We start from the raw sequence: 12364 nt of genomic DNA, 5'->3' as shown, positions 1-12364 counted from the left end.
GAAAGAATTGAACAAAGCTGCCACACTCTGCATAATGTATTAAAAAGAAAGACAAGAAGAGAAAAATACTAAAACAATCAAATATCTAGCAGACAGCTAATGATTCAGCTTCATGTTCTATTATTATACAAGTCACAATTCAAAGTGGAAATAAACTAGAGGATGAAAATAACAATATACCACAGAATTTATACTCAGTCACAGCAGATATATATGTATATATGTATTTATATATGTAGGATGACTGAATCCAACCTGTACATCAAAAGATTCATTTTACAACCAACCACAAAACATGAACATTGATATTTGTGACTGCTGATCAAAGTGATCAATGAGACGAACTGATGAGATCTGATGGTGAGAAAAGGCGAGCAGAAAACAGTCAGTCAGCATGGGAGCAGCTGGTGGACGGTCCCTTGTTTCAGAGGATCCTCAGCAGAGAGAGTCCACAGCAGTACACCAGACTCTTCACTATCAGCACTGTGTAGAGCACACAGAGCAGCTTCACCTGGTACTGAGACGGCCCAGATGATACTTTTGGAGGTGCTGGATCTGGAAGAGGCTGGACCTCTGAAACAGAAAAGAGTCCAAAAGAAATGTCAGTCCTCTGCTCCTCTGCTCTCTTTGACAGCGTCTCCACATGAAGCTGAATCACTGCTGAACACAGTCACCAAGCCTTCATCACCTTGTTCTGTTGGGACCTCCACTGTGCCCCCCTCGTGCTGGACGGAGCAGCGGTATTTACACGTGGAGGTGACGTTCCAGTCAACCAGCAAGATGGCGGCGGTGCGTTCCGACTCTGTGAGCTCCAGCTGCTCTCCCTCAGCAGGGAGCCACTGCTCCTGATCCTCCTTTCGTCTTTTCCAGGAGAAGCGGACCAGAGGAGGAAACATGGCTGAGGCCACACACAGCAGGGAGCTCCTCCCCTCCAGGTGGGCTCTGGATGCTGCTGGGTACACGCTCACCACGGGCTTCACTACCTGCTCATCTGAAGTTTGACAGCAGCAACAAGCAGCACAGACACACATTGACACAGTCAACAGCAGCTTCCAGCACTGCACTGCATTCAGTGTGATCCTGGAAACTACATGGACTCTGATCACTAAACTACTCATCAATACAGCACAAAGTTCAACACATAGACTGGATTCACCTGCACATCAAACACACTCATCATGTCATGTCATCATATGTTATATGGGGACAAACAACATTATGTGTTCAGCACTTCTTTCTTTCAATCTGCACATTCATCATTATTATGACTCTTACTGATAATAATATAACATCATATTTTCATTTTCACATTTTAATGTTTACATCATCCACCACATATTATAAATATTTTTAAAAAATGCATCTTGAATTTCATGTTGTTCTTAAATTTCCTAAATTACAAATACATGTTTTCACATGACTAGTGTGAATAAAGACATTATTCAATATAAGAGAAGGTAAAACTTTGTTGATTTAATTATATGAAACATGATATAATTGTGATAATGATTGTTGCAAAATTTAAGACCTTCTCTAAATATCATGTTAATATATATCTTATAATAAAATCTATTTTTACATTCACATAAAATACTTTTTAGTTGATTACAACATGTCTAACATATTACAGATTTAACATCCTGTACTTTAGTCCAGCTGCTAAAGAAAAACAGTTTATCAACAATATTAATAATTTGTTTTTCAGTTTTTCAACATTTATACACAGTTACAATGAAATGTTCAGGTAAGTTCAATTTGAATAACAAGTGCTCTGTAATATAAGATGAAGACAGGTAATCATTTATTGATCATCACATTTAGTGATTAAATGTCATAATTAATATTATGTTATAAATTAGAATACAATATCGAATAACATAAGATGAGATAAGTTTTTTAAAAACAGTATGTTGTACACGATATTTACCATCATGTGCTGCATACATTTACTTGTTTGGATACTTATTTGAAATTAGGTTTGGAATTATTATTTTTCATTGTTTAAATGATATGTTAAATTATTAGTGAATATATTTATCATTATATTTAAAATATTTAAAAGTCTATCAGCATAGAAAATACATAGTTTCAGGTGCCACTGTATGTCTTATTGTAATGGGTTTTTTTTTAATCAAATATAATGTTTTTTTTATATTGTAGTATGGTTTCTTTATTATATATTTATTGTGATGCCATCTTCAGTGTTTGTCTTCATGTATAAATATATTTTACAATTAAAGACATTTGTACCATCAAATAAAATACAATGTCTTGATGCAGTTTGACATTTAAAATCAGAAATGTAATTATTGTAACATAACATGATATATAATATTAAATGAATATATAACACATCTCAGTTGAATTATAATATCTGCAGTGTCATATACACAATATTTACCATCATACATTTACACAATATATTTTCTTTTAAATTGTGCAAGGCTTCATTTACTATTAACTACTACTATTTACTGTTAATTAATTAATTTACATTAAAATCAGATTAACATGGAAACACATATACGTGTAACATTATATAACATCTGATATCACATCTTGAAATATATAAATTTATGTGCATATATTATATTTATTGTAACATCATGTTCAGTATGTGTTTGTCTTCATGTATAAATAAATTCCACACTAAAAGACATTTGTACCATCATATGAAACACATTTGACCATTTATTAATGAATTATTAATGATCCTATACAACATATTTAATATTATATGTTTTTCACAGACATTTACTGACAGATATTAAATGATGTTTAATATCATATATGATGATGTTTCATTAAAACAAGAGATGGTGCTGAATTACTGAGAGGATCAAATACTGTATATTTGTAACATTGTCAATATCAAACTTTTTCTCTATGAATCAGTTTGATCTGCTGCAGAAATAAAGAAGAACTTCAGCTGTGCAGTGAGATTTAAACATCTTTTCAGGAGTTATGAACCTTTTTATGGAACAATAGCTGCACGGCTGCAAGAATTCTCTACTAATTATCAACAAACTAACATGTAAAGCCTGAAGCAGCAGAAACTCATTAAAAACACATTTTACACTTGTTCAATAAAACAACTGAAGGAAAATTAAGCTTTATTCTTACCTGTTACAACCAGTTTAGTTCCAGAGCCAAAGATCAGGTATCCCCCCACAGTGAGACAGAGTAATACAAAAACCTGTGTGCTGTTGAACGTGTCGGCTGAGGTGAACGAGTCCAAATGATGAAGCAGGATCATGTTTCAGCTCCATGATGTGTTTCTCTAATGTTCATATCAACATGACTGTCTCTTCTTTTATTGTCTTTTTAGACACACTAGCAGTGTTGCTCTGTGGATGCTGATGTCTGTCGCTCCACTACTTTAGTCCACATGGATTGGACCTGGACCAAAGGATGGATGGATGGACTGACATGACATTTTCTACAGACATTCTTGGTCCCCAGAGGATGATCTTCATTCATTGACTTGGTTGATTCTGACTTGTTATCTAGCTCCACCAGCAGGTCCACCAGTTCCTGGTCCTCAGTTTGCGGCCCAGTCGACACCTGTTCCTGCTTCCTTGTCTGCAGGTCAGCAGACTGGCTCCAGAGCCGGACCGGCGGTCTTTCCTGATCCCCGTCCAGACCTCCAGCTGCCGGCCTCCTGCTCTGCCTTGCAGCAGTCCTCTGTTCCTGTTCTGCAGCAACCTGTCTGAGCTGAGCTGCAGCTGTCTCCAGTTCCTGGGCTGAATCAGTCTCCTGTGGCTGTGGTTCTGTAACCTCTTGTTTTCCTGACTCTGACAGCTCCACCAGCTCCAGTGGCAGCTCCTGCCAAATCTCTCAGGGGGGCAACTGTTGTGATGATGTCTGAGGTGACTCAGGGAAATGAAGGCAGCTGATATTCATGAGTTCAGCCTCAAGACCCCTTTAGATGTAAAGGTAACGACATGTTAGAGCTTTAAAGGACAGTGGCTCTGGGCCTGATAATGTGCAATTAATAAAACTATTTACAGTTCAACCGTTGAGGAGATATAAATGCAGTGTTGTAATGTTCAATTTAAATTCACTGACTCACTGACTCACTGATTCACTTTACTTGAATAGTTCCATTTGATGCTACTTTATGCTTCTACCCAGAGGCAAATACTTGACCTTTTACTCGATCACATTTGTCTGACAGCTTTAGTTACTTTTAACCTTTCAGATTACAGATTTTCATCACCTTCCTGTCCAGTGAAAACCATGAATCTCCAGATGTGTTGATGTTGAACGTTTGTGATAAACTGAAGGATGAAGTGTTCCTTCATGTGTTGACTAAATTCTCATTCTTCTTCTTCAGCTGAATAAACTCTTATAGAATATGATGCATTGGTGTAGATAAACTAGCCAACAGTGCATAAAGTGGTGAATTTGCTGAGAAGCATGAATGTCTAACTAAATCTTCCAATCTGTTACATTTATTGCAAACTGTTGTTTTAAAAAAATGCACAGTTGGTTTAGCCATATTAAAACATGTTCATGTTTTAAACTGAAACTTGGTTGACCAGGATAACAAACTTCACCCTCCAAACTTCTCTTTCATAAGTGAAACTAGAATGCATAAAAAAGGAAGAGGTGTTAGTATTGGTTTAATGACTTACTCAAATGCAAGCGGATGGTTTATGGATGTTTCTGTCTCTTCTCTGCAACATCAGAATGGAAAAAAGGAATGTCAAATTTAAGAACTGAAAAGGTCCAGGAAGTCCCGCTTCTCAGACATTATCACCAAAAACAATAATGATGCTTGTGCCCTGTTTGCTACTGTCAACAGGCTAACATAACTTCCTGTACCAGTAGCCTCTGAACTTCTATCTAACAAAGCCTGTTATGAATTTGCATCCTTCTTCATTGCCAAAATTCAGAAAATTAGACAAGCGGTCAGTGCCACCGCACCAGGTGCAGGAGGTGTGTTTTGTCCATCTCTGCTTCAATCTGTAGTGTATAAAACTACAAACCAAGACACAAACCTCAGTGTAATCATAGACTCAGACCTAAATCTCAGCAGCCACACTAAGACTTAAGAATATATCCATGATAAAAGGACTTCAGTCTCTGCAGGATTTGGAGAAACGTGTCCATGCATTTATCTTCAGCAGACTCGAATACTCTAACAGTGTTTTTGCAGGACTCTCCCAAAACTCCATCAGACAGCTGCAGCTGATTCAGAATGCTGCTGCTCGCATCTGAACAAGAAACCAAAAAAGTAGATCACATCACTCCAGTTCTTAGACATTTACACTGGAGAAGCAGCATTCAGTTATTATGAACCACATATCGGAACAAACTCCCTGAGAACTGCAGGTCTGCTCCGACTCTCACCTCTTTTAAATAAAGACTGAAGACCTTTCTGTTTGCCGCTGCTTTTAACTGAAACAATTTCAATTCTTTGAACTGCATTGTGACATTTATTCTTGTCTCTTTTAAACCTTTTCTATTTTAGCCTACTTGTTTTAATGTGTGTTTCTTGATGTATCCTTACTTGTTATTGAATGCAATTTTAATGTCTTCAAAAAACATTTTTACAGTCTTTTAATGTAATTTGTGTGCTCCAGTAAAGCACTGTGAGTTGCTTTGTGTCTGAATTGTGCTATACAAATAAACTTGCCTTGCCTTGTGGAACTCTTTACAGCAGCCCAGCACCATATCACTGACTCCCACCTATTGCTCCTAAGGAATTTTAGGAGGAACAAATGAGAAATGTTTGAGACCAAAAAAGACTAAAACGAGACTCAAATGAGAACTCTCATTGAGCTCCTTTACGGCTCCATAGCCCTAAAGGAGCAAGCTTTGAGCAGTAACATTTTCCCCTGGGCTCAGGACAAGGCTGTTGGCTTCAGAGATGCTGAAGGCCTGGTAACTGGAATCAGAGCCACTGGTAGATGGAAACAAGGTAGATTACTGAGGGCAAAAAGCAAAAGTGAGTTAGATCTCTTTGAGACGGGCACAAAAAACAACATGGGAAAACTCTTAAAGAGATTAGCACAAGCAGGGGCCATGTACTTCTCAGTACTGACAAAATCATCTCTAAGCAGGTGATACAGCCTCCTCCGTTATCTGGGTATGTGTATCTGATCGGTACGGGGTTTGGCAATCTCCCCCAACCATCAACCGCCCTCCAGACCATCACTCTGTTTAAATAGCTGCTCTCAGTTATGATTTGGCCCTTTGATCAACTGGCCTTGCATGTGTTGTGCTCCCCTGTGGTAAATGTGTTTACTTCTGTAGGAGCTTTAGTTAGTAATCCACAAGTGTGAGATCTTTGTGTTTCTTGTGTTACCTTAATCTGTGAACTGTGGTAAGGAAATTGGGCACGGATCTTAGTGGGGTTAACTGACACCAACCAATCTATTTCTTGAGTTAAGCAGCATCCAAAAGCCTGTTCCTTTTGTACACCCTGCAAATAAATAACTTGCAATTTTACCAGAAACATTCTGGTTCATGTTTCTTACTTTTTCCCCATGAAAAAAAAAATGGGGGCTCGTCCGGAATCACTCTTAATTGAGGTCCCAGTGCAAGTTATTTGTTGGCAGAGCATTTCCATTGGTTGATTGATTGTTTGACAATTTGTAAGGGAGTGCAGCTGGGTAAGTGTGCGCCGTGGCTGAGCGATTTGAGTTGGAGTACTTTGTAGCCAATCCTACCTTGAATCATATAGATAGCTGTCGGAAGGATGAGTTAGGCCAAATTGCAATCCACTTTGGAATCACTTTCACTAAACACCCATTGAAAAGGGAGCACAAAGCTCTAGTAATTGATAAGTTGGTGGAACAAGGAGTGATTGTAGGACCTGAGCAAACTGAATCTGCTGCCATTGTTGTTGGCATCCCAGCTCCAGCTGAGGAGGACCAAAGCCTTGAGACAGCCTCCAGGGTGGAAGTCGAGGCAGGTGGGTGGATGAAACACCATTCACACTTCCTCGCTATGATCCATCCCCTCAGTACTGGCTCTGGAGACGAGGCCTGATTGAAGGTCCACCTTGCCCATCTCCAGTTGGAAACCCAGGAAAAGGATCGTGAAAGGCAGGCACAGTTCCATCTTCAGCTGGAAGTAAAAAAGCTGGAGATTGAGGCTGACAAAGCTGTGAGGCTGACAAAGCTGTGAGGCTGCGGAAGCTTGAGCTTGAGACTCGAGGCGCACCTGCTGGTTCAGGTATGATACCTTTTTCCACCCTCTCCACTTATGTTGGTAAAACAGCATTTGATTTTAGTAAGCATATTGCTTTAGCGCATGTGTTTCGTGAGACTGAAGTGGACTCCTATTTTGGTGTTTTTGAGTGTATTTCGGCTACATTGCAGTGGCCGGCTGAGGTGTGGTCACTATAACTTAAGCGTAAAATTCATGGAAAAGCCCAAGATGCCATTGCTGCCCTCTCCTTAGGAGACAGTTTGAGTTATGGTGCTGTGAAGACTGCAATTCTTCATGCTTACGAGTTAGTCCCTGAAGCGTATAGGCAGATATTTAGAGGTCACAGGAAAGCTCAGAGTCAAACTTATGTTGAGTTTGCTAGAAAGAAGGGAGTACTTTTTTGATAAATGGAGCACTATTTGATAAGTTAATGACTTTAACTCAGTGAGGGAGTTAATTCTGGTAGAGGATTTTAAGAAATGTTTGCCCAAGCACATTGTAGTGTATCTCAATGAGCAGAAAGCAAGTGCCTTGTCTGAAGTGGCAGTCTTAGCGGATGAGTATGTGTCAACACACTAGGCTACTTTCTCCTCAGGTCCCGTTGAGGGGTCACGCCGTAACACCCCTCCTCGTAACACATCCTGTAACCCTGTTTCTGCTAGTTAATTTCCTAGTGTGTGCAGAGCGGAAGTGCTTCTACTGTCACCAGACAGATCATATAATCTCTATCTGTTTGGTCCTTAAAAACAAGGAGCAATCTGCTCGCGTTTCCCAGCCTAAAGGTGTAGGGTTGATTAAAGCTGAGTCTTGTGTAATCTCTGAGTGTGACAAGCTGTGAGATATTGATGTTTGTTTTAAGCCGTTTGTTTCCAACACACTTATTTCTCTCACAGAGGAGCCTGCTGACCAGCACTCTAAGCATGTCATGAGAGACACAGGTTGCTCTCAGTCCGTTATTCTGGCCACAGTGCTTCCATTTTCTGAACAATCAGCCAGCGGTCATGGCTCAATATTACGCGGCATTGAAATGGGATATCTTCCTCGAGCAGCACATAGTGTCCACATCCAATCTAAATTAGTTACTGGACTTTCTCCTGATGCTGTCTGTTCCAAGTTGCCAATCCAGTCGATCGTTCTATTGATGGGTAACGACATTGCAAGAGGTAAAGTCAACCCTGCACTGGAAGTGTTAGATTCATCTCCAGTAGCTCAGCTACCGTCCACTGTGTTTCCCACCTGTGCCATCACACGTGCTCGTGTGAGGAAGAGTGAAAATGATGTCTTTTATTTATATTTATTTCATGTTTTGACCATAGCACATGAAAGCCAATGTTCTGGACATTTAGGATTGACAATTCTCAAACATTTCTTTTGGCCCGGATTGAAATCAGATGTAGCTAAGTTCTGCCGTGGCTGTCATGTGTGCCAACTTGCAGGTAAACCAAATCAGCCTATTCCCCACGAGCCAGGTCGTAACAGTAGAGTGTAGACCAGAGCTTATCAGCTGGTGCTGATTGCCAACCTGATGCAGGTGTGTGTGTGTCAGCAGCTCCGCTGAGGGGAAAACCCCACGAGCCTCTCAGAGCACCTCTGAAAGGACAACAAGCACAGAAAAAAACAAAAACAGCGCAGCACAAACCCAACACAGAAAATGGACGACTGTGACAGGTTACAGCCAGGTGTTGTCATCTCTAGTTCAGGTCATGTTAGCTTATTCAACTGTTAATGTTTTGAATGGTGGGAAGTGCTTAAAACTGCTTCAAAGGCCTGATTCAATTGTGTGTAACTTTATATACATTTCATTACATCTGACAATGCGTGTGACCCCCGAGCCCATCGTGCCTTTCCCCTGAAACGCTAGAGCAGCCACCTGGGAAATCAAGACCACAGTCCAAGAGGTCCAACACAGTCACCCTGACCCTGGTATAGGTACATCGAATCGCCTCTTCATACTAGGGGAGGTCCCAGGTGTTACAGTGGTGCCATACATCCAGGTTCACCTGGAGCCCAGCGGTCACTGTAATTTCTTCACCAGCACTTCTGGTGGCCTGGCCAAGCTCAGGACATGGTTGAGTTTGGGGCAGCCTGTGTTGTGTATGCCCAGAGCAAGTCATCCCATCACTCCCCCACTGGTCTCCTCAGGCCTCTGCCTGTTCCCAGTTGTCCCAGGTCCCACAAAGGATTTTGTCACTGGTCTTTCTCTCTCAGATGGACACACCGTCATTCTCACCATTGTGGACTGTTTCTCCAAGATGGTTTGCTACATCCCCTTGGTCAAACTCCCGTCCGCAGGGCGCCATTTAGCTCAGTTGGTAGAGTGGGCGTCCCACGTACCTCTCTCTCATCCTATTTCCTGTCACCTCTTTAGCTGAACTATCAAATAAAGCCATAAAAGGCCAAAATAAATACTTAAAAAAAGAAACTCCCACCTATGAACTGCATCTTCTCTCCGTCCAGGAGGGTGAGATTGTAGTTTCTGGGCTGTCTTCCTCAAAGGTGTCGGCGTGTAGTAGGTTGATAAAAGAATTCTGCGGAGGCAAGGCTGGGTGGAATGATAGAGCAATCTTTATTAAAACAGACTTCAGATAGCCTAGCATCCAAACAGAGTGTGGCCACACATTTGGTGTTCTCCAATCTAGGGCAAAGTAATGCCAAACGCTTTGCCCTCTGCCCTATCAGAACTCCTACCGCCTTCGATCTCAGGAGATCTACCAAAATGCCACCCCCAGTCTCTACTCATGGGATCCTTCTTAAAGTCCCTTGGGCGGTACCTGCTTACTCCTAATTGGTCACTCTGGTGGGTTGAATGTCCATCTATCCAATCAACTAGAAAAGGACGTGGTCTATCTCCCATAAATGACTAAATCTGTTACTGTCACTCCTTCAGTCTTGTATTCCTAAATTACCTAAATGAGCCCTCTATCCTTTTCTGGAGATGTATGTGTTTAGATATCATTCTCCATCTGACACAGGAGTCAGGCTCCATTTTAGTCCCTATAGTGGCCTTGTCCCCTGCTAACCTTTGACCCACACACAGCTGAATGCTGGCTCCAAGGTCTCTTGGAGCTGTGAGCCCCGTATTGTCTGCATTCCCTACCTCACACAAGGAGGAGGAACAGGTCATATTTAAACTTAGTTGAATTAAAGGCCAGAATGTGTTGCCGTCCAGAAACCTCAAGATCACTGTTTCTTCTGTCCAAGATAATATCAGTCAGTTTGGTTTGGAGGTCAGCCTGTGATTCCATCACCCATTTCACCTGGCGCAGTCAGCAGCTGGCAGATCATCACCATGTCCCTGCTCCCCAGTACCATCTGGGACAAAAGGTGTTGTTTTCCTCCTAGTGTGGAGCTGAGAAATCAGCTGCATGGGGAGAACACTTTGTTTGCCGATTTGAGGTAGATAGAATAATCAACCCCATTCAAGATGCCCGCATCCTTACCTGTATACCTTACCTTACCTTATCTTACCGCTATATGTCATGTCTCGTAGCTCAGGCCTCTGTCTTTCAGTGACCTGCAGAGGTGCCTGAGGAGCTGGGCGGAGCTTGCCACTCACCAGAGCTGCTGACACAAGACAGGGACTTAGTCTGGGACTTTCCACATTATCACCTGCTAATTCCATGTGAAGTCAATACATTACCCTGTGCTCAACTCCTGCCTCAGTGTCTGCTTTGGGTGTACACTCTTGTAACCAAACATAACACATCCTCTGGGAAGCAGAGACATCCACAGGAAACTGATGGAAATGTGTCCAACAAGATGAGTGTCCTAATGAGCTGCTGCTAGAAGGACAAAGTCCTGACATGTATCCAAGATTTGTCTTTTAAAATGTCCTGAAGTGAAATGATGTGGTGAAATGTGCTGAAAGGTGTTAAACAACAAGTGCTGCTGGAAGTGTTTTCATTCAGAGCACATTAGTGCTGTGAGGGACGGATGGACTTTATTCAGCAGCAGGACGTTGGGCTGTAAATATTTGATGATGTTTGATATAATTTTATTGAAATATTCTGAAGCATGTTTGTTGTTTTACTGATTCATCTGGATTATGTTTGAGTTTGTAATTGAATTATTTTCCTCTTTATTTTCTCATTGTGTTTGTGTTTGTCTCCTTTTTCCTCTCTGTGTGAAACAACAATAAACCTGCTGGAATATCTGATCAACATATAAATAAATAGAATATGAAATAAATCCCTCAGTTCAGTGTGTTTGTGACTGTGGCTGAGATGGAGGTGAAACATGTGAACCTGGGCTGTGGTTTACTGCTCTCTTCCTGTCACAAACACTGTTTGACGTCTGTTCATCTGTTGGTTTTTGTTCAGGCTGCTCGGATCATTTCTCACTGTGGGGAACTCTTCCAACAGGCGCAGTAGTAGGTGGCTGAATGAAGGAGTTTAACTTTCTTGATCTCCAACTCACAGCCGTTCTGATTTTTCACAGCTGAGAAATCATTTTTCCGAGGATGATTGAACCTAGACTTTACACTACAATCGCTCATTTCAATAAGTATAATCCTTGTGAATGTTTCTGTGTCTTTCTTTTGGAACCAGAACACATCGGTGTAGTCACACTGGTAAGTTCGACAGCTGAAGGAGACGTCTCCATCAATTCTCCTGGTCAATGTTAAATCGTCCTGAATCACCTGTGCTGCCATGGCAACCAGCGCTGTAGAGAAGCAGACAGATAGATGAAGGTGAGTGTGACAGTGTTTGTTCCAGGTGGACTTTGTTGGCTCCTGATTGGCTGGAAACACTCACCTGAACACAGACAGCACAGAGCAGCAGCTGGGAGGAAAAGCATTTTGTGCAGTGGTGTTTCCTCTGGTGAACCTGGGGAGAAGTGGCGCTCTGACGCAGCTGAGGCCAAACCAGGACGAGCTGCCAGATCAGACGAGGGCCACGTGGTTTCTAACAGGTCCTCAGAGCTCCCATCAGCCCCTGCGGCTCACAGATAAGGCCGCCGCTGCCGATCGACGGCTCGGCTGAAGCTGCCGTGTGATAGAAATAGAAACACACATTCATGTGAGCAGCAACACATTCAGGTTGGTGGTGAATTTAGTAGCACAGACTGTTATCTGTTGTTGAACAGCTGTGATGAAAAGACAAAAGGACAAATCCACAAAACTCCTCGACTGTGATTTGAAGCCTTAAACGTCTCCTTACATTTCTGTCGTTTCACTGAATCATTTCATTTCTATGACACATCA

General features: G+C 41.6%; 1 protein-coding gene across 1 annotated transcript; it reads right to left on the bottom strand.

Annotated features, from left to right (window-relative positions):
* Positions 1–11958, bottom strand: LOC119011263 (immunoglobulin lambda-1 light chain-like). Its single transcript, XM_037084233.1, has 5 exons — positions 11916–11958; positions 11508–11823; positions 3124–3164; positions 633–991; positions 1–571 (listed from the first exon to the last, which is right to left on the bottom strand). The coding sequence occupies exons 1-5, from the start codon at positions 11956–11958 to the stop codon at positions 425–427; spliced, it is 906 nt and encodes a 301-aa protein (XP_036940128.1). The 3' UTR covers positions 1–424.
* Positions 11959–12364: the final 406 nt, after the last annotated feature.

Source organism: Acanthopagrus latus, chromosome 21 (assembly GCF_904848185.1).
Source record: "Acanthopagrus latus isolate v.2019 chromosome 21, fAcaLat1.1, whole genome shotgun sequence".
Classification (NCBI taxonomy): Eukaryota; Metazoa; Chordata; class Actinopteri; order Spariformes; family Sparidae; genus Acanthopagrus; species Acanthopagrus latus.
The sequence above is the reverse complement of the archived record's forward strand: the minus strand, read 5'-3'. Positions and strand labels throughout refer to the sequence as shown.